The sequence below is a fragment of the Pinus tabuliformis genome, chromosome Q (genome assembly GCF_031772625.1).
Source record: "Pinus tabuliformis cultivar Carrire ecotype Pingquan chromosome Q, CPIR1, whole genome shotgun sequence".
Lineage (NCBI taxonomy): Eukaryota > Viridiplantae > Streptophyta > Pinopsida > Pinales > Pinaceae > Pinus > Pinus tabuliformis.
In genome coordinates, this window is record NC_142296.1 from 47,313,674 (window position 1) to 47,337,645 (window position 23,972).

The window sequence follows — 23,972 nt, forward strand, 5'->3', positions numbered from 1 at the left end:
CTCTCTTTGCATTCTTCATGGCTAACTTCTACTATAATAATTAGGCCGATAGGCCTTCTTTTGAAAGGGACTTTCGTCGTCCATTTGTTTCTCAAGCTGACACGCGGCGTCAAGAATATCGCGGGCATAACCGCAGAGTTCTGAAATAGACCGCAGAGTTCTGAAATATCGTCGTGTGTTCATGGATAGTCATGAACGCGGTTCTGCGGCTACTTAATTTTTAGTTGGCGTTTGAGAAATTCGTGACGTTTTTTTAGGAAGCGTTCATAAACTAACCATCATATCTTCGATGAATAATTTCGATTTTTCGCCCGCCATTGCCATCTTCTGCGAACCTCTCTGATCACATTCTGTCTCAAATAGCTCCCAATCAGACAGACCTACCGCCATGAATCTTGAAAGCAAGTCTTCCGTCAGATGCCCTTCAGAGATCTCACTTCTCCTGGAACGAATAATGTCCATGGAAAATTCATTCACTACATTTATGGCTTCTCTTAACCGCCTCTCAGAACCGATGTCAAGCTTTCGCTTGATTCTCCACAGAAAGGGGAAAATGGAAAAAACCCTGCCAGCGCTAATATCAAGAGCATCGTTAAAAGCCTCTGCAAATTGGGACCTGGGCAGAGAAGGGTGGAGGCAACCGGGATCGACACCGAACGCCACCTTGCAGATATTGTCGAATGCAAACCTCATCAGAACGTCCTGCAAGTCTATGATCTCTCCCCCTTCGCATGCGCTCTTGAGCACCACCATTAGCCGGTTCTTGATTTCCCACTGAACAGCCTCCACCACGAAGTTCCGGAGCGACTTAGTATTGAATTCGTAGCTCGCAGCCTTCCTCTGCATTTTCCACAGCTCCCCATCAGTGTTGAAGATCCCCTTGCCCAGGAAATCGTGGAGAAAGAAACTGAAGCGTTCTCCCGTGGGGTAATTCTGAAAATTGGCTCTCAGAATATGCTCCACATTAGAGGGATTCGCAGTGATAAAGCCTGGGACGCCTCCTGGGCGCTGGACCATACATGTGTGGGAAGGGATTCTGGAAAGAATATCCATTGTCCATTCCTCCATGACTTGCCAACTCCATTGGGAACGCTGTGAGATTTAGAAGAGGTTGTGTTCAAGAGAGAACCATGTATAACCTCCCCTGCTGTATTTATTTCTCCTGAATTCACTGAAAGAAGCGAAGGCGCAATAACTTGAGGCTTTTCCACTAAATCCAAGCTCATCCTCGTACCAAAAGAGTAGTGCCCATTTCCAACAGGTTGAGGGTCCTCCAGTAACATGGCTCTTTCCTGAAATAAGCTTCCTTGTGATGTCAGAGGGAGACCTACAGAGGTAGCACAGGAAGATGTCTGGATGGAATGAACAAATATAGGTCTTTGCAAAAATCCAGAACTTTGAGGCATTGAAAGAGGCCCCTCATTTAAGTTTCTCAAACTTGGCATTGAAACTCCTTCATTTTCAGCTCTCATTTCAGATGATATGATAGGTTTGTCAGCAGAATAAGTATCATTAGATATTAAAGTAACTCTGATACCATCTGTGTTCAAGGCATTAATTTCATTTGAAATTGTAGGTGCCTCGGGGGTTTTGAAGTGATGAACAGTAGAGTGGCTCTCAAAAGACTTGGACGCCGTTGAACAAATATTAGTTTTATCTGTGATATGCTCTGTTGAATCTGATCCAGGATTCTTATTAAATGGCTTCAATGTTGCAGCAGCACCATTCTCAGAATCAGCACAGGATATGTCCATTTGCATAGATAAGTTGTGCCTCTGATTTTCTAAAGGTATGGATGATACTCTCTCCTTTAATGCATCCTTCACAGAAATAGGTTGTGCCTGTGAATTGCTTTGAGACCCAGTTCTTTTTCCCAGACAATCATCTGCATATATATCTGCATGTTCCCCTGAAAAACATGGATTTAATTCATATTTAATAGCTCCACAGAATTCAGTTGAACATTTATTTTGGCCAAGTGATTGATTGACAATAACTTCGTTGCCTATACCTTCAATTACAGCATCTTGTTGATCTAATGGTTGGTTACTCAGAGATTCTAATGAACGTGAGGCAGCACCTATCAAATCAACAGTTGTATGTTTAAGCATGCAATGTTGCATATTTTCATCAATGGCAACTGCTCCACCTGCATAGGACATCTGTGAAGCTTCACAAATAGTGGAAACTGTGGAATCAAGCTGAGCTTGAATTTCATTTGGCAGTTCAGCTCCATCAGTCTTTGAAGAGGTTCCTAAACGGTTTGGCACATATTCACTGGCTGACATTGCTACTGACTGTAAATCAGGGCTTGCCCTTGGTTCCCCATCCAGAGGAGATTTCTGTTGCACAAAACTGTTGAGCTTTAAAGCTCACACAATCCCCAAGCTTTATGCTATAAGCTCGATTGCTGGTGGATCCAGCATCATAAATAAACTCGTGAGATTCCCTGCTAGAATCGGGATTATGAGCTGTCTTCCAAACATCATCCTTAGTATCATCTTCAACGTTCATTGGGTCATGCATTATATGTGCAACTTTTTTCATTTTCTGTGAACTAAGGCTACCTTTAAAATGTCTCAGTCGTTTCAGTTCCATATTGGAAAACCCCAAGCCAGACCTTTTCAAAGATAATCCTACAGCTGATTGTGTTGATTTTGATAGTTTTAAGGTCTTCAAATTTGAGAAACATCTTTCTTGTGAAAAGTGCTCTTTTGATTTTATCCTTCTACCATGACTGTGCACTGATGATTGTGTTACATGTACAGATGAACCTGCCTTATTCTCCAAAAGCTTTGACGCTGCAACACTCCCAGATTTTTGAGAAATTAATGTTTTATCGACAGACAGCTGATCTGAGTCAGATGGATCCTGTCGTACTTTCTCAATTGAACTCTGATACAAAAAACTTACCTCTTGTTCACCTTGGCCCTTTTCTGAGGTAGGTGACTTTCTCAGGCTGACTGATGATTGGCCTCTTGTATCTGTGCATGCTGCCATCTTTTGGAAATTCAAGCTTGACAAGTTCTTCATCCTTTTGGAAGTATAAAACTCTTCAACTTCCACAGATGGAGTACAATTAATTCCCTGAACTTTTGTTGTCTGTTTTGCTCTATTTCTTTTTGATGGAATAATAAAAGGCGAATCATGTTCCTTATCAGATAAATGAGATATAGATCTTCGAGGTGACTCCTTCGATTCAACAACAGGTCCTTGAGAAAGTGTTAACCCCTCTAAATGACTCTTATCCTTGAGTTCCAACATATCCATTGGCACACCATGTTGCTCATTGCAATGCCATTTTCCAAATCCTGCTAAACTCAATCTGACCAGCTTCTGCTTGAATTTCTTTGTTCTCAAACTTCCCTGTTTGTTTAAGCAAGTCCATGCAGATGCATTCACAGAACTTGGGAGTTTCTCCTCCATTGCAGTTTCATGTGTTTGAATTCGAGACTTGTGCTGGGGTATGCATTCATTTAGGCGATTAGCTGGTGAAGCTTTTGGAACCTGAAAAGATAAAAACTAACATCGTTTTAAATAAAATTAACTATCATATCATATACATTTACAGAACAAATGTTTTGGTGCCCACAATTTGCAGAAATAAATGAAACAATGACCTTTCAAAAGGGATAGGCTCCTTAAAATATTTGCATGATTGTAACTAAGACACTGAGATTGGGATTAAAGGGAATGTAAAACCAGCAATGATGATACATGCTAGCGAACAGCATTATTTCAATTCTACAATTTGTCGACATAAAATTATAAAGGCTGGAAATCAAATAGCATACCTTAACCTTTATGAGAGTATGAGAATGCGAACTTTGGCTTGCTCCTGTGAAATCACCCAAACTGGACCGTTTATTTTTCCTCATGCCGTGTGGTTGGTCAAGCTTGACCTCAAAAGTATTTTTGATGGAAAAAATACCAAAAACCAAGATTCAAACACACAGAGGCAATGCTCTGTTTTACTTTACTTCAGGGTCTTTTGTGCACAGAGAAGCTTAAAAAAAAATTCACTGAGGAACAGAGTATTTCACCATCATAAAAGAATTTCTATTAAAAAAAAACTGATACAAACTTCATCCTCTTTTACTGAGAGGGATTTACCACTGTAAAATCCTTTTTATATTCACTGCTGTGAAAAACAACTTACTGCTCTAATAAAATTTACATATGCATTCAAAGATGCGCTCCACCATTTTCTTTATACACTGCTGTGTAAAACCACACATGGTTTTTCTTACACCTCTGTTTTACAAAAATGCCACTCAACACATTACAACCCTGTTCTTGTCTTTTTACACACTGCTGTGTGTTTCAACTTTTACTGCACCATCATCCTTTTACGCTGCTGTGAATACATCTCTATATTTCCTCTCGTGTGCCATACACATAATAATAAGTCAACACACAAACATGAACATATTACATACGATTTTTGTATTTTTTAATACATGCCGTAAAAAAACAACATAGACATCTATTAAAACGTGCCCATACCTATGTTTAAATGCACCATACCTTGACATAAAAAAAACTTACGTGCTCTACATAAGAAACTTCAATTTTCTACCTACCACTATGATGTTTCATTAATTTAAAACGCATGGTCAACCAAAACTTAGATTTACTCCACGCAATGAAATTAATATTTGTCGTATGCAGGTTTGGAGTAGCTTCGGACAATCAACGGATGAAAAAGGTGGAGCAGATCCGACGGTGGATAACGATATCGGAAGGCACTTTGTTGCAGAGCTTTACCACCCGAGAAAATTACGTTGGCTTACGTCAGGGGTGAACCACGCGTCAGCTCCAAAATTTCTCAGGTTCAAACATACGGAAAATCCCTTTGACGGAAAGCGACCCGAGAACTCTCCGGCGGGTTTGTTGACCAGTTTCTGGCAATGTTTCCAGCTGCGTTGAAATTACATTTTCAACACTCCCCTTTAATTTCAACAGCTGGGCATTCGGTCATACCAAGACACTTTCTCAAAAATTCAAAGCTCTTCTGATCAAGTGGTTTTGTCAAGATGTCTGCAACCTGTTCTTGAGTCCTGCAATGTTCTAGGACAATTTCTCCATTGTTCACCAATTCTCTGATGTAGTGAAACCTTGTATCAATGTGTTTCGTTCTCTTATGAAACACTGAATTCTTTGACAACGCAATAGCTGAGCTATTGTCACAAAAAATCACTGTCGCTTTTGCCTGCTCTTGGCCTAAGCTTCTCAACATTCTTCTCATCCACACTGCTTGACATGCTGCTGCTGTAGCTGCCACATATTCAGCCTCTGCTGTAGACAATGCTACAATGGACTGCTTCTTAGAAGCCCATGAAATGGCTCTTGAACCCATATGAAAAACATAACCGGAAGTGCTCTTCCGATCATCTACACTTCCAGCCCAATCACTGTCAGTGTATCCAACCAAATCTGAATGTTCTGAGGCATGATATAGAATTCCAAACATTTTGGTACCTTTGACATACCTCAAAATTCTCTTTGCTGCCTGCCAATGTGCCTCCTTCGGCCTCTCCATGAACCTGGAAATTAAACTAACAGCATACATTAAATCAGGCCTAGTTGTTGTTAAATACATAAGGCTGCCCACAATGCTTTTGTACAGGCTAGGATCAAAATCCTTGCTGCTGTCCTCTCTGCTAAGTTTTAATCCCATCACTGTGGGAGTGATTGCTGCCTTGCATTCTTCCATCTTAAATCTGCCCAAAACTTGATTTACATATCTTGCTTGAGATATAAAAATTCCTTTTTCATTTTGATCTACTTTTATGCCTAAGAAGTATCTCAACAAACCCATGTCAGTCATTTCAAATTCATCCTTCATGACTGATTTAAAATTCTCAATAAGATAAATATCATTTCCAGTGAAAATAACATCATCTACATACAAGACAACAATTAAAATTTTACCATCCTTTTCCTTGATGTAGACTGTGGGTTCTCCTTCACATTTGTCAAATTCATTATCCAAGAGATATGAATCTATCCGACTGTACCATGCTCTTGGCGCTTGCTTCAGCCCATAAAGAGCTTTCTTCAATTTGCACACTTTGTGCTCTTCTCCTTTCTTCTCATATCCGAGAGGCTGTTCCACATAGACCTCTTCCATTAACACTCCATTTAGGAATGCTGATTTCACATCCATTTGGTAGACTTTCCATTTGTTTTGTGCTGCTATGGACAGCACTGCTCTCACGGTTTCCATTCTTGCAACCGGTGCGAAAGTCTCCTCATAATCTCTCCCATACTGCTGCTTGTACCGTTTGACAACCAGCCTTGCCTTGTGCCTTTCTATCTTGCCTTCAGCATTGCTCTTGGTCTTATAGACCCATTTCACACCAATGACTTCTTTGCCTTTTGGTAACTCAACCAAATCCCATGTTTTGTTTCTCTCTATGGCATTCATCTCCTCATCCATAGCTTCTATCCATTTCCTATCTTTAATTGCATCCTCGAAATGAATAGGATCATCAACATGACAATACAAGGCAAATAAGGAATTCATTCCTTCATCATAAATGTCACTTAAATTTCTAAACTTCTTACCTCGTTCACTTGGTGTGCAAGTGCTTGAAGATGCACTTGAATTTCCTCCTTGTGGTGTGCTTGGAGAAGCACTCTCACTTATCCTCAATGGTGTCCCTTGCTGTCCTTGTGTTGGCGCTGCTGTTTGGGGATGGATTTCAGCCACTTCCTCTTCATCTTCATCATGAGACAAACAGCTCTTGACATTCACTGTTTTCTCTATGCTTCCATCCCAAGCTTCCTCCTCAATGAATTGAACATCTCTGCTGACAAAAAATTTCTTTGTAGATGGGATGTACAACCTATAGGCTTTGGATTCCTCACTGTATCCAACAAGGATACACTTCTCCCCTTTGCTGTCCAACTTCCTCCTTAGCTGATCCGGAATGTGTGCATAGGCCACACACCCAAAATCTCTCATGTGGGTGACTCCTTGCTTTCTCCCACTCCATGCCTCTTCTGGCACTTTGTTCAAGACTGCTTTTGTAGGACACCTGTTCAATATATAAACTGCACAATGTACAGCTTCAGCCCAATACTCATTTGGCAAATGCTTTGCCTTCAACATGCTCCTTGCCATCTCCATGATGGTTTTGTTTTTCCTTTCAGCAACTCCATTTTGCTGCGGAGTGTACCGAGTTGTGAACTGTTTATGTATTCCATTTTCTCTACAAAACTTTAGGAATTCATTTGAGATATACTCACCTCCTCTATCAGTTCTCAATACTTTTATGTGCAGCCCGCTTTGGTTCTCCACAAGTGCTTTGAAATTTTGGAATTTCTCAAAGACTTCACTTTTGTTCTTGAGGAGATATATCCAAGTCTTTCTTGTAAAATCATCAATGAATGTCAAGAAATATAGGCTGCCAGCTAATGATGGAGCTTGCATTGGTTCACACAAATCTGAGTGGATAATCTCTAAGGGTGTCTTTGCCCTTATGCTCTTCCCTGATGGAAAACTTTCTCTGTGTTGTTTTCCCAAAATGCAGCCTTCACATAGGCTGTCCGGTTTCTCTATCAATGGTAATCCCTTTACCATTCCTTTTCTGCTCAATAAGTTTAGACCTCCAAAATTTAGATGCCCGAATCTCAAGTGCCATAACCAGTTCTCATCCTTTGGCACGCTTTGGAAGGCCTCTTGGGTAACTGCTGCAATTTCTCCTTTGTTTTTCAAATCTGCCCTTATCCTGAGAGGGAACATCTTGTTCCTTGTCATCTTCACTTCAGCAATGCATCTTTTGTTGGGTGGTATGTCCATGATGGTGCACACATCATTTACAAAGTAAACATTGTAACCCTTTTTGATAAGCTGTCCAACACTCAATAGGTTACATCTCATTCCGGGGACATAGTAGACATCTGCTATGGTTTTACTTTCTCCTTGCTTTGTAAATATTTTTACCTCCCCTTTTCCCATAACAGACACTTTACTATCAGTTCCTAGTGTGACCTCTGACTTCAAGTTTTGATTTAAGGCTGAGAAGAGGGCAATGTTTCCTGTCATATGGTTGCTGCAACCTGAGTCTAAAAACCATATGTCTTCACTATGTGTTTCAGCCATGTTACAAGCTAACAGGACATTTTCTTGACTGCTGTTTTCTCTTGTAACATTTTCATTTTGTCTGTTGTTCTTATCATGTTGTTTCTTTCTACAATCACTAGCATAATGTCCATACTTTTTGCAATAATAGCATTGAACATTAGATTTATCATACCCTTGTCCTTGAGCATGATACTGTTCTCTTTGTTGGCTGCTTCCTTGGCCTTGGTTCTGATTTGGATTGCTGCCTCTTCCTTGTGCATTTGATGGGTTGTTCCTTCCACCTCTGTTCTGGCTTCTGCCTCTTCCTCTTCGGTTTCCTCTTCCTTGACCTCTTCCTCTTCCAAAGGACATCTGGGCCTTGAAGGCTTGTTCAAGAGATGAGTTTTCATTCCTACTCAACCTCTGCTCATGTGTTATCAGTGATGCATGTAGCTCATCAACTGAATAGTTTGAGAGATCCTTTGTCTCTTCAATGGTGGTGACTATGGCATCAAACCTTGAGGGTAAGACCCTCAATATTTTCTCCACAATCCTTCTATCTTCAATGGTTTCTCCATGAGTTCTCATTTGTGTGATTACACCAATCACATGAGTGAAGAATGAGTCAATGTTATCTGACTCCTTCATGTTCAAGTTCTCAAAATCCTTTCTCAGCAATTGTAGTTTTGTTGTCTTCACTCTCTCCATGCCTTGATAGGCTGTCTTAAGGGTTTCCCATGATTCATTTGCTGTCTTAGCTGTTGCTAACCTTGGAAATATACTCTGGTCTACTGCTAGATACAACAACACACGGGCTTTTGAATCCTTCTTCCTATTGCTCTTCAGCAGATCCTTCTCTCCCTGAGTTAATGCATTGAACTCAGTTTTATCTGCTGGTTCTTCAAAACCATCTTCAACTATTTCCCATAAGTCTTGGGAAGCAAGCAAGGCTTTCATAGTTATTGACCAGTAGTCATAGTTCTTCCCATTAAACTGTGGGAGCTGGGTATTAAACATACCCATACCAGTGCTTGTGCTAGCCATTCCTTGACTGTGTATTTTAAAAACTGACTGTCTCTTCAGTAACAAACAAGATAGCTATGAAGAATACCTGAATCCTTCGTTGTCTGAGTCTTCTGTCTGCCTGAGAAGTTTTGCTGCAGCAACAACCTTCTCCCTTCAGCTTCTTTAACTTCTTTAAAGAGCCTGGACCAGCTCTGATACCACTGTTGGATATTTTTGATGGAAAAAATACCAAAAACCAAGATTCAAACACACAGAGGCAATGCTCTGTTTTACTTTACTTCAGGGTCTTTTGTGCACAGAGAAGCTTAAAAAAAAATTCACTGAGGAACAGAGTATTTCACCATCATAAAAGCATTTCTATTAAAAAAAACTGATACAAACTTCATCCTCTTTTACTGAGAGGGATTTACCACTGTAAAATCCTTTTTATATTCACTGCTGTGAAAAACAACTTACTGCTCTAATAAAATTTACTTATGCATTCAAAGATGCGCTCCACCATTTTCTTTATACACTGATGTGTAAAACCACACATGGTTTTTCTTACACCTCTGATTTACAAAAATGCCACTCAACACATTACAACCCTGTTCTTGTCTTTTTACACACTGCTGTGTGTTTCACCTTTTACTGCACCATCATCCTTTTACGCTGCTGTGAATACATCTCTATATTTCCTCCCGTGTGCCATACACATAATAATAAGTCAACACACAAACATGAACATATTACATACGATTTTTGTATTTTTTTAATACATGCCGTAAAAAAACAACATAGACATCTATTAAAACGTGCCCATACCTATGTTTAAATGCACCATACCTTGACATAAAAAAAACTTACGTGTTCTACATAAGAAACTTCAATTTTCTACCTACCACTATGACGTTTCATTAATTTAAAACGCATGGTCAACCAAAACTTAGATTTACTCCACGCAATGAAATTAATATTTGCCGTATGCAGGTTTGGAGCAGCTTCGGACAATCAACGGATGAAAAAGGTGGAGCAGATCTGACGGTGGATAACAATATCGGAAGGCACTTTGTTGCAGAGCTTTACCACCCGAGAAAATTACGTTGGCTTACGTCAGGGGTGAACCACGCGTCAGCTCCAAAATTTCTCGGGTTCAAACATACGGAAAATCCCTTTGACGGAAAGCGACCCGAGAACTCTCCGGCGGGTTTGTTGACCGGTTTCTGGCAATGTTTCCAGCTGCGTTGAAATTACATTTTCCTTCTGTAATAATGGTGGGCATTCATTTTGCTTTTCCTTCTGCAAAAGAGGCTGGCATTCCATTTTCATGTTCTGGGAATTCTCACGGTTACTTTCCTTCGGATCTATATAGCTAATATATTTTTTGGTCGTTCGGTAAAGAGATGTCCGAGGTTGCCTCCTTATATCACTGTCATTCCATTTAAAACTATCCAACTCTAAGGGATTAGCATCATCCAAGGCCAACTGTTCTGCAGTACTGTGTTCCAAATCCTCCAGTGTGCGAGTAGGAGCGACATATATCTGCCATTGAATGCTTCTTCCTTGCCTTCATTTTATGTTTTGTAAACTTGGAACTTACAGTTTTCTCCTTATTTGGTTCGACAGCAAGACAGTGGTCCATGTGAGCATTTAACGCCGTGTTAGAAGTTGAGGAAAATGTTCTGCAGACTGGGCAGACGTTTATCAACATGCCGCCATCTGGTATGACGCTTCCGGAATTCGTAAAATCTTCAGTTCTTCAAGGTTCTGCTTTGCCTTGCTCGACGCTGTGCTCCCGCTTTCTGACTTCTTTCTGACCACGGTTTATTTCCTCCTGAGATTTTGTTTCAGATGTTGTTAACATCTTGTTTACTTGTTTATTGCATGGGGGGAATCCAGTTTTTACATCCGACGAAATCTCAGATGGTGGAACTCGCTTTCGCCGTTGTTTAAATGATATTTCTGAATTAGCGCGCTTAACCCTGAATTGCCCGTCTTTTTGTTGAGAAGGCCGATGAGTCTCGGTCTCGGAATCCTTGTATTCAGTCTTACCTGCAGTTTTGGGTTCCCCATCTCCCTCGTCTCCTATACACACGATTGGCCTCGCCCTTTGCCCTTGCTTGTCTTCTCCTGTGAATTCCTCAACTTCTTCTGCTTTGTTTATGGTAACATCGCATCCATTTCCATTCCGTGTTACCTTTGCATCTTCCCTGCATGTTGTACCAGAAGCTTGGCCTTCTAAAGATACAGGTAAGCACTGCCATGGTGTCTCGCTTGTAATCCTTCCATTATTTATAAGGTCCGACTCTTTCCTTTCACCGTCTTCATTTTCATGTAGAGCAAAATCATTGTCATGGCCATGTTTTGTATCGTTGTCAAAGTTACCTGAGATATCTTCAGAGCTGAGATTCTCTCTTTCTGTATCCTTCCCATAGCCCCGAGCTTCGAACTTGACTTCCTCGTCAATCAGATCTCTAACCGAATGAACAGGTTCCAAAGGTGGCAACAATGGCTTTCTACCATTTTCCAGGCAAATTTGCAGATACTTCCGTGAGAACGGCCAGTTCTTTCCGATATCATTTGATCGAAGCATCGAAACGTAGCCTCTGCGGCAAACAACCAAGCATATTGTTAACCGCACAAATATCCAAACAATAATTATATCTACTCAATTAATATCACATGGAGGTAAATTTTAAGTCTACGGTTCCTAAGATCTCATCCTGTGATTGTCGCTGCTAGAAGAATGTAAATCTAGCACAGCATGGACACATGATTTCTAGGATGGCCACAGACGATTCTCTAAAGATCTTCTAACAATATCTCGAACTGTAACAGACTGCTCTCAAGATCTTTTAACTCGATATTCTCAACATCTTCTTACTCAGTACTAGGTCCAGCTAGAACTAAAATCAATCATTTCTTAAAGGATATAAAAGATCTATGTGGAGGCCAGATTTTATAATCATACAAGCTGAGAATTTCAACTCTATTTAAGCTCATATAAGGTACAGTACATTCTCTATAGTAGTAAAAGCTATTCAAAAAGGCGAAAAAGTAAAATTCTGTTGGAGCTTACAGCATGTAGCCGTATCGAGTTTGAATTCATGTAGCCGTATCGAGTAGGAAGCCAAATGAGAAGAGAAGAAAGGCAAGCAAAAACTGGTCGATTGCCATGGCAAAAGCTTGTCTGGTATTAAATTCAGCAAGAAAACTGATCATTCTGTACATAATTTGCTATATGATCTACCTATTTACAATGCTACACATATCCTTTCATCCCCCACTGAACGTAAAAGCACCAGATGCATTTCACAGACACAAAGGCCAAAACATGTCAAACTCAAACCAGAGAACTGATCCTTCAATCTATAAAAGGTCCTTTCTATTTATTTACATGGCTGGAACGTAATAGATCTCTGACATTTTCCAGATTAGGCCTGCATGCATGCACGTTGAGAACATTATTTACTGTACAAATTGTAGATACCCATCATATCACATTTTGACAGTTACAGCCAGTCAAGCAAACGATGGGTTTTCCTGCATATATTCTCCTCTTAGTCCACATCAATAGTGCAGAGATCTGCCATAGAGAGGTCCCAAGTTCGCCTCAAGCAATTTGATAGACATTACAAAGTTACGGATGCCCGAAGTATCACTCACCAAATAGTTGATCATCTCTTTAGAACAGTGGAGCAGTAAGTATAAATGGACATGAGAAGCCCAGCACTGAACATCTCTACCTTGAAGATCTAGCCTCAAAAAGGGAAATAAAAACCCTGTTTATTCTTTTTTACCTGTCCACCACAATCAATTTCTTGCCTGAAAACTTAGAATCCGAACCAGAGATGCAGCAAAGCAGCTTTACAACGTTGGTATGCCTAATCTTTCCTAGAAGCTCTATCTCTGCTTGAAATCTCTTTTCTTGGACAGATCGTGGGTTCTCGTTATTCCAGATCCTTTTCACAGCAACAATATTACCATTTTCCAGTGCCACCTTGTAGACTTTGCCAGCATGTCCACTTCCAATAACATGATACTTTGTCAATCCATTCAGAATGTCTGACACTTCATGGCTTCAGAAACAGTAGTACCTGTTGCCCTTTGTTTAGAGTTGGAGTGGCTTTGCTTGGGGCATAAAATCCAACTCCACTTTGGTAGCATTTCATTTGCCATTTTAGGAGATATTGGAAGAAAATTAACATATATTGATGGACTAAAAAGTAAAATATATTTCTCATTTTATCATCTGAGATATCGATCACCTTAGGAATCCAGATTATGCACCATTTCTAAATTTCTGTCTTTAGTGAAATCTTTTGACTTTACTATGCTGTAGTCTAAATGTGCTATGAAATGGTCCTTTTCTGGCTGCTTAAAGTAGCAAGAAGGGAAACCAGTATTTTTATCCCAAAATCCAGCAAGAATCGTTTTGGTTTTGATGGAATTGCACATATCAGATGTTAATTTTTACAATCTGTTTGCAGTAGAAGTGTTAAATTTTTACAATCTGTTTGCAGTAGAAGTGTTAAAGGGTGCCAAATCCATTTCTGCATTAAAACGAACAATTTTATTGATTCAAACTTGCAATTTTGACAAAGATTGACTGGCTCGATTTGGCTGATGGCAAACTGGAAAAGGATAAAAACATAGTGTTTAGCCTTCTTCCTTTGATATTCCCCTCAAAACCACTTTTGTGCAGAACAACAATAGAGAATGACAAATGTTACTTTTGTTTTGTTTAAGTTAGTCGATTGTGAAGTGCATTTCCATGTGTGGGTTTTCGTTCTACAACTAATGCTTTTGCATGGTAACTTTGGAAGATTCTCAGTTTAGGTGAAAACTTAAAAGTCAGAGCCAATATTGGTATATGGAATAGTTACCTTTGTACAGGATGATATTTTTTCTTAATTTAAGAGACTAATTGTATGTCATGATGTTGATCTATATTATCTCTATATGAATATCTGTCATATCTATGTTTAGGAAAAGCGTCTTACAATTAGTTAATGTTTTAATTGTAGTGTCAACCAGCAATGTAAGTGATTTGTTTTAATATTTGCAAATCACAAATTTCGCCACTTCTCAATTACCATGTAAAACGCTGTAATTTACTTTTTATTTAAATATGAATGGTTTGGTTTTGGTTTTGTTCTTTTAATATCAAATCTACTGGTACGGGATAGTCATCGTGGTTATTGCCTTCGTCACTAGTGAGCTTTATATATGCTTGCCTATCTATAGAGATTTCTTCCTTTTAATAATCCTATCGGCCTCTCTTTGTACCTTTTGGGACAATTGCTAGTTACTTGTCTCTTGGAATTAGTACCAAATTTTGATTAATTCTTTCGTTGCAATGGGTCTTGTTTTTCCCAAGGTTTATCCTCTAGGAAGTCCACATGGATTGGTGAGAGTTCAAGTACGGTTTCTATAATAGTAATTTCTTGGTTGAAATTCAAACTAGCTTCCGATGCACTCTCTATTACTATATTTCCTTAACTTTTTTGGTAGGATTTCTATTATATTGATTTTTTTAACCATGTTTCACATTCTCCTAAACCATGAGGAATTATGTGATTAGGGAAAGATGTAGTCATTATTATATAAAGTGGCAGGGGGTATTTTCAAACCCAAAAGAAAATTATAGAGTTAATTATTTGATGTTGTTTATTGAAGTAATAAGGTTGCTTGTATGGTCATTTTTCGCTATAATCTGGTATTTTTTTTTTTTAATTTAATAGTGGAAGTGTTTGAATCGCTTTTTTATGGTGGAAATGGATTCATCACCATAAAAACCCTAGGGATACCCAATATCTTGTAGCTTAAAAGTTGTAACCCAAATTTGCAAAAAATTCCACCGAATTTTGTCAAAATTGTGTTGGAATTTCCATTTTTTCCCAAGCTAGAAACATACATATATACATGATCAGAAAAGATATATTATTTAGCATGATTAAAGGAGCTAAATCAACCCTATAAAATAATTCATTAAAGAGCTATATGTGGCCAAGAAAACAAAAAGGGGGGCAAAAGGACCGAGTACATGCCCAAAGGAAAACTAGGCAATATAAATAGAGTTTGAAGCAAAATTTCTTGGTCCATATTACCATATGGGAAGGCAAACTGGCCTTCACTCCGAGTTTGAAAAGTAAATAGGGTACATCTTAATTTAGAGTATCATTAATCATATAAACAACAAACAGGACCTGAGAGCTAGAGACCAAAAACAAAGCAGGAAAGATTATGCAGAGGAGGTAGCATATACCTCAATACATCTATCCTTGGAGCTACCATCTACATTAGATATTAGAACTCCCATGTGCTTCTTAAATACTCAGATCCAAATATTGACCAACACATTTGATTGCTTCTCCAAATGGCTAAGACATTATTGGGGCTCTAGACAATCTACATCATGGGCATGGAGGACATGAACTACAAACATCTACATATACTAGTAGAGCTCAAAGTACGATGAAATTTGGCATCGTGGGTTATAATGGTGAAAAAGTGCTAAAATAAATAATGAACCATGAAATCAACCTCCTCGTCTAAGTGACAGGTGCCTTCTTGCTTAACCTCTTCACCCATAATGTGTAGTTGTTGCTTGATAGTGGTCGAACAAGAGCGATGGAATACTTTTGTTGCAGTTATGGCTTCCAACTCCACCCTAATTTGGTACATTTTAGTCTTTCCACAGTGACTAGAGCATGGAGATATTACTAACAAAAACACAAGAATAACCAAAAATATAAAATTTATAGAGTATAGAGTTGGCAGTTACCCAGAGCTCAAAGAGAAACAACAGTTAGGAAATCATCATGGAAGTAACTCAGATACGCCATTGGCTTGTAGTGGAAGGGGAGACACATGATCCATCCACAGATAATTGATGGTGTTACTCTTTTCCATCATATTTCTAAAGTCCCGACATCAACCAAACAACCTCCATCTGTGCCCACTATAACACCATTAAATCCCATACCATCGAGATATATGTCATGGTATCATGTTCTACATGTGGAAGAGGGGTTGTAGTGCAGCATGTGGACTGGGGAAAGGTCATCATATCATTGCCACATGTTCTGGATCTAATCAGTAGGCTGGAATCCACCCAATACGAACCCATATTTTATTTATATTATAGTATTAATCTTTTTAAATTTGTGTCACTGAGAGACAAACTATGAAATGATTAAAATAGAAAAAAAAATAGTGAAAAAGAAGGTACATTAAGGTTTTGTAATTTGGAAAGAGAGGCAACACCTTAAAATCAATTTTCTATCTCCATCATGTAAGTGCCTGAAGTGGAGAGAGAAGTGAAGCAAATGTTCATTATGATTGTTTAGACCTCTCCCCATTCATACAATCTACCCAAACCTATTGAGCACACTTTTATTCTTTGCGAGGAGGGGATTGTGGGGGACTGAATTAGCATAAGACAATTTTTACATTTTTAAATATTCATGAATTATAAGAAAACAATCACTTATACAAAACATGGAACACAAGATTTATATGGAACCCCTTTTAAGAGAAAACCATAAAACATATTTTTATAATTCTTTGTAGGAACCAACCTACTATTACAAACATTTATAGGCACCAACCTATTAGAGACACCAATCCCTGTTGATGCAAATATTCATAAGCACCAACCTACTACAGGCATCAATCCCCACCGTTGTAAATATTTATAAGCACCAACCTACTGGAGACAACAAGCCCCACTGCTTTAAATATTCAAAAGTGCCAACCTACTATAGACCCCATTTCTCCAAATATTCATAGGTGTCAACCTACTATAGACATAAATCCCCACTACTACAAATTTTCGTAGAAACCAACCAATGTCATTGATTTTGCTTTCTACTTTTACCTCCACCAAGTCTGCCAGTTTTTTCTTCCTTCACCAATATTGCTCAGTACTTTTTAGTTCACTGAGTCTACTTCTCTCAAAACCTATTGTTTTTTTCCTTTTCTCAACAAAATTGTACAACATGCCACATACCTAATTTTGCAAATCTAAATCTAAAAATTTTACATGAGGTACTTCTTTATGTCTCCATCGACATCTAAAAATTTCTGTCTAAAAATCCCAGGAAAAATGTTATAGCAAAAATTCCAAGTTGACCTATTTGAAACTGGTTTCAAGATCATTCAAAAACCTTAACTTCCACAAGGAATATCTCCAAAACTATAGAGAACCAAAGTCTAAATATTTTACCATAGGTACCTAAATATTTTGTATTTATTTCCTAAATATTTCTTAGTCCAAAACATCTCAGAAGATAATTTATAGAAAAAATCTCCAAACTAACATGTTTGAAGTTGATTTCAGGACTATTAAGTAACCCTAACTTCCACATGGCATATGTCTGAAATTATAGTGAACCAAAGTTTTAAATTTTTACCATATATTCCTAAAGATATAATCTCAGTCCCATAAAAATTTCACAGTCTGAAACATCCTTGAAGAAAAGTTATAATGAAAATTCCAATATGACTTATTCACCCCACAAATCACATTTTTGCTCCACCTTTAAAACCACAAGAGTATTACGGGCTAGCTTCTCTTGTGCACCTTGGATCTCTTCTTGCTTGGATGAATCATCTTCAAATCTACTCATATATACTTTATTTATAGTGTTTCATTATTGGAGCCAACTTGTAAAACTAGTTGGGTTGACCTATACGTTATGGCTAGGCCAATTTAACAAAAGCTTTCATATATCCTCATTCTTATGGAGTTAGAGAGAGTGTCATATACCATTGGAAAGATATTGGAACAATATTTTCAACCAATATAATATGGTCCCTTTTTAGATAGGTATTTAGAGTAAAAATAGCTTCAAATATAGGGTAACCAAACTGAGAATAAAAAAACTAGGTATCCAAAAAATATTTCCAACATATTTATCGTGGACATTTGTAGCCTCCCCCTATATTTGATATCAGTGAAAATAATATTTCTAAAAATCTCATCCTTTTTAATTGATGGAAATTGTTAGTCAATTGTGTAGCAATAATGTAGTACTCCCTTCATTGCAACTCTCCTTATATCTACAATTCTTGCTTTATCTACAACTTTCCCCCTTTGAAATCAATGGAAAATGGTTGTTCCCCATGGATTGTGCTTCCCTTTACTAACGAGATAATAAGGATATTACTCCCAACTTCTATCTGAGGTATTAAAATGTTCCTCTAGGAAAGGATTTAGTAAAAATATCTGCAACATGTTCCTCAGTGGCGATGTATTCCAACTTCACACTTTGTTTGAATACTTGTTCTCTTAGGAAGTGGTATGTCATGGGAATATAATTTGTCTCTGAGTGCATAATAGGATTATTTGAAATTTTTATTGCACTTTTGTTATTGTAGATGATTGAGATTGGTTGATTGTATTCTACCATGATATTCTTCAATGTGTGCTCCATCCAAATAACTTGTGTGCAACTTGTTGTTGCTAAAATATACTTGGATTTTGCTATGGATAGAGAGATTAAAGTTTGCTTCTTTCTCAACCGTGATACTAGATAGTTTCCTAGAAAGAATTATCCTCCACATATACTTTTCTTGTCATCAATACTTCCTACCTAATTTTCATTTGTATATGTTACTAGAGTGAAGTCCTCACTTCTTGAATACTACAAACTAAAGTCCAATGTTCCCTTCAGATATTTGTCTACTCATTTTTCTATTTGCACGTGTCTTATTTGGTGCATATTTAAATATTGCAACCAATCCTACCACTTGCATGATGTTTTGCCTTTCTTGATGTTGTCATATTGTAGCAGGATACCAATCATTCACCTGTATAGTGTTTGATCCTCTTCTAGGGATTCATCATTTTTGCTCAATTTATATTCTGTAATCTTGGGCATATTGGAAGGTGAAAAATCTTCCATTCTCAATTTATTCATCATCTCCTTGATGTATTTGTTGTTAATTTTTCATAGGGCTATATTGTTCTTTACTTTGATAATTGCATTTCTTCATTAACACATTGAGTTCACCCCATAACATCATAACATTATTCATATTTACATCATTATTCGTCATCATATGTAATTATGCAGAAACAGAAATATCATCATTCATCAATGCAGTGGAACATAAAGTAACAATAAAAGAAAAGCATTCACACATAGAGACACTAGTATTGGTCGGAGACTAGGGCAAAACCCACTATGGAGAAAACCCTTGCAAATTATTCTTCTTAGATTGTCATCAAATAATTTAGAAAAAGAAAGTACAATGATCCATATCTTCATCTGTGTAACTAACCATCAAAACAACTACAACATCCATGAAATGAACCCAAAAATGTATATACTCATAAATATAATTCCAAAAACTGTACTGAATTATCACTGTCTATAGTCAAAATTCATACCCTACGGTCACTGACCAAAATCTTTGGAAGAGTGAGATTTCATATTTTGGATCTTAGTCGCACGAAGGAGGAGTTGTGTGAGTGACTATGGCTTCCCAGTCACACCCTTAAGCCTCGCTAGCGAGTGACTGGGGTCAGAACTGCATTAAGGAAACCCTAATCTCCTAGTCGCATGCACAATGAGATGTTTGTGTGACTAGAAGGCTCCAGTCGTACGCATGAGCCTCTGTGGGAGAAATTGTGGTTGAGATCCACCTGTTCTATGCCTGCAACTGGGGCCCAAAACCCTAAATCAGAGATGCGAGCCTTGAACCTTGTAATTTCACCTTAGAGCGATATTAATCCTCTGAGGATGAGCCTAAGACCTATGCGAGCCAAAAAAAATATAGAAGAGTGTCTCATAATTATGTCCAAATGAGGTAGAGGGAACTCGTATCTATAGCCTATCAAGGTGGTCCACTTTTCTTTAGGGTCAACCTTATCAAATGTACACATGTGGGATTTTCTTCATAAATACACTTTCCATTATCCTATTTGATTGATCTTTAGGTCGATTTCGGTCCTCTCGAAAAGAGTAATTTAGTGCAATAATTATCTCCATCGTGTGAGTTGTCCAAAGTGGAATTTGACTACATTTGCTAACACTCCATCTCAACTAGGGAGAATTCCACCTGCATCATGCCATGTGTATCATGTCATCAAATCATATCCAATCTCAAGTATCTCATCATCGTGTATCATCACTTATAATCTCAATTCATCTCTTGCTCATTCCTTCTTATCTCTTTATTGTCCCTGCTCATATGTTGAATATTATCAAATCTAGAAGAAGAATTTTTCATCGGAGGGGAACCTAATCTACCACCCTCTATTTATTGGGCTATGTTGAAGGCTCTAAAATCTTGACCTACAACATCATAAGGAAGACCACCCAGTCAAGAACTTAGAGAATATCCTTTTCCATTGAAATGGTGGTTCTGACTAGTTAAACTAGGTCCAGTTACCTTCTCTCTATCTCTATTGGCTTAAAGTATGACTTTCATCTACCAATAGGGAAGAGACTTCATATCAGCCCTCTTGTTGATCGAGTAAGAAATTGATCCTTAAGTTGATCTGGAGCTTAGCCAAGCCAGTACTAAAGTTTGTCTCTTTGATAAGCGGACTCCTAGGAATGTATTGATTAATCTAAATATAAACTAACACTAGAATACAAGAAAAGGGATAGAAAACCTAAATCTATTTCAATTAGGAAGATGTAGATCTAACCCAATTGAAAGAAAGATAACTAATTGAATTGAGATTTAAATATGTCTGGCTTATAGTGAATTTCAAGTTAACGAAGTAGTTCAATTAGTTGATATTATGATTACCAAACATATCTTGTTCAGATATCCTTTAACCAGACTTATTAATCGATAGCATTTAGGAAGTAGTTCACAAAAATGACGATGATTAGTAATCCAACAACTCGAATGGTTAAACAATAATACAAGGAAATAGTTCACATAAGATTATTTTTTGTTAAGACACAATTAAAAGGTTGATCTCTGAGTAAGTAGTTACTTAGAAATCAGAGTCTAGCACATAAGAGCAGAGATAAACAACAGATAATTGCAATAAATCACTCACATAGACAATAGTGCACGAATATGACTGAAAATCACAAGTCTCTGCTATTATAAAATGAAACTAGTATTTAAACAATAGTATCTTGAATACCAATTTATTAAGTCCAATTCCCTTTCTCTAATCTCTAATGGTCATCTACAACTCATAAACTGTGTTAATGAAATTGGAGTTGCAATTGTGCAAGCGTTGCTCATCATACATAGGCCAGATATGTAAAAGGTAAATCTCTCTATCCTCAGATCTGAGATTAAACATTCCTCTTCTCTACAACCCTAAATCCCTATTACAGTAGTGATTTTAGAATCCTGAATTGCAAAGTAGAGAAGGCCTTTTTCCATGATTCTAATCCTCTCTAACTCAGCCCAGCGATGAGCATTTATACATGATTTAGAACTAATAAAAAATTCCCCAAATCTCTCGACAACAAAGTTAATTATAGCATATATAGCTTTAATTGGAATTTTGGCTAAAATGCAGATGAGGACAGTGGAACGGATTGCGCAATTTGGTTTGTGCAGATAAGGATGATCTTGCTTGCCTCTCACTTGTTTCGAACCGATAGGTGAAATTATATGCGAGGAACAACCTATTCAATAGGTTTCTTCTATTACAACATCCCTTTACCATCTGGAGGAATTTCATTAATGATAGACTGGATCTGTTTCAATACTGGCCTTAATCACAAATATTTGTTATAACAGAAGATAGAATTAGCGATTGGGTAAAATAAACTTTGTAAACAAACTCTAATTATTCCCTAAAACCAATAGAAAAATCAAGCGGATTTTTTAATTAATATGATAGCGGCCCTTAGAAGTGACAAGTGGCAAGCATTAATCGATATCAGGAAATGGACATCGCAGCCTTTAACAATGGCTACAATGTAGAAATTCTGATATATAACTGACGTGATATAAATAATAAGATGTGGTTTATATGCCCATCGAATCTAGAAATATATTAACAATCAAAAGTTTAGTTTTAGATCTAAAACTTTTGTGATCCATAATGTAGATACAAGTCTTTCGGATTAATCACATCATTAGGATTTGGTCGACGTTTTGAACCAACTAATGTGGTTCCTCTTCAGGACAAGGTTCAAACCTTGTCTTGAAGATGAACCACATTAGTTGGTTTGAAACGTCGACCAAATCCTAATGATGTGATTAATCCAAAAGAATTATATCTAAGTTTAGTTTTATCGAAGATTTACATAATGCGATCATTAACAAAAATTACGATATGTGTGCGGAATCGGGATTTGAGTTAGTCCGTTTAAATAACATCAGATCCGTAAAGCTAACAGGTGGCAGGCGAAGGTGTATATCAGAAGATTTAAGATATCAGAGTTTTTATGACTATTACTATATAAAAAGTTCCGATATAAGGGGCAGATGCGATGTTTCGGTTAGACCATCGTTGATACGCATATCGGGTCCAAATATCGAAGCCTGACAGATATCAGAATTCGGAGGGTGGCGAATTGGAATATCGGCAATGGAAAGATTACAGAGATTGGATCGGGAGGTTATATCACTATCAAAGAGAGTTTTGTATCGGAGATCGGAGATTAGAGGGATATGTTGTATCGAAGATCAAAGGGATATGTCGTATCGGCATATTGGCGAGAAACACCATGTCGGAGTACCGGAGAATACATGCCAAACTATATGTTTCACTTGACTTCTTCTTCATTGTCTTAGAGGAATACATGCCAAACTTGGAAGATGAAGTAAAATATTGTGTTTCCTATCAACGCTTGGAGATAGACTCACCAACTTAAGCAGAACCTTTCTTCTATTTATAGAAAGTTTTTTTCTTACATTTGGAGGTATGACCACAAGAGCTTGCTTCTTGGAGCTAGGAAGAGAGTCTAATTGCATAATCTTAGATTGTTTCTTAATGAGATGCTTAGAGAAAAGATAAAAAGGGGGCATTTTAAACTCATTTCGTAATGCATACATATTATAATAAAATCTAGCAAAAAATATTTGAAAATGACCTGTTAGCTTGGATAGAACCAAGTATATGCATTTGTCATCCTTTTTGGTTTTTCCACACCCTTTCAATTGTTCCACAGGTAACTTGAATTCAATGAGATAATCTTCAATAGATGCATTCTCATTAGGTAAAAAAGGCTCAAAATTCAATGACTTTACCAAATAAGGAAGCCAACTTGTCTCAATTTTATTTTGGAATTTCGCATTCGTTAATATGAAAAACAGAGTATCTTAAAAAAATGAAAGACAATGGGATTCATGGCTTTATTAAATTGGTTTTAATAGGAAAACTTGTTAATTTCCTTGGTAAACATTGCTTGATCTTCAAGTAACATTTTATAAATCTCTTTAAATTATAGTATATGTTGTATCTTGAGTTTCTATGTGTGATAATTATGGAGTAATTAGGAGCTCAATAGTACTTGATTTCAAATAGATGATATTCATATTCCAATGGGCCACATTTGCATAAAATCAAATCAATACAACATACAAATCTAAAGTCTACTCCATGGAGAACTCACATATTAGTAACATGTGTGATTCTTGGACACGTAATCTCAGATCTAAAGGATGAGGTTTGCTACACAATTTTTCACATAATTTGTTGATATAGTAGATAAGGCACCATAGACACTAGAAAGATGGCCTTGTGTATGCACTGGGAATGCATTCGCAATAGCCAATTCCTCAAATAACTCATGTTCTACATAAAGCATGATCAAGGTCTCACAAAAAACTATTGGGATAGTTGTGAATGTGACAAGATGGCAATCAACAATTTGGGAGGAAAGACCATATCTGAATTCTTTGTTTTGATTGTTTAATTGTATAATAAAAAAATAAAAAAACATTCTCGTAAAAACTT

General features: G+C 37.5%; 1 protein-coding gene and 1 pseudogene across 1 annotated transcript; both read right to left on the reverse strand.

Annotated features, from left to right (window-relative positions):
- Positions 1-264: 264 nt before the first annotated feature.
- LOC149218233 (cytochrome P450 94A1 pseudogene) lies at positions 265-846 on the reverse strand (annotated as a pseudogene).
- Positions 847-2,304: 1,458 nt separating this feature from the next.
- Positions 2,305-3,878, reverse strand: LOC149218234 (uncharacterized). Its single transcript, XM_089386513.1, has 2 exons — positions 3,795-3,878; positions 2,305-3,507 (listed from the first exon to the last, which is right to left on the reverse strand). Exons 1-2 carry the CDS (start codon positions 3,876-3,878, stop codon positions 2,305-2,307), a joined length of 1,287 nt encoding a protein of 428 aa, XP_089242639.1.
- Between the last annotated feature and the right edge of the window lie 20,094 nt (positions 3,879-23,972).

Coding starts and splice junctions, on each gene's coding strand:
- LOC149218234 (XM_089386513.1), bottom strand. CDS start 3,878: ATGAGGAAAAATAAACGGTCCAGTTTGGGTGATTTCACAGGAGCAAGC. Junction 3,508..3,794: donor ATACTCTCATAAAGGTTAAG/GTATGCTATTTG, acceptor TTATCTTTTCAG/GTTCCAAAAGCTTCACCAGC.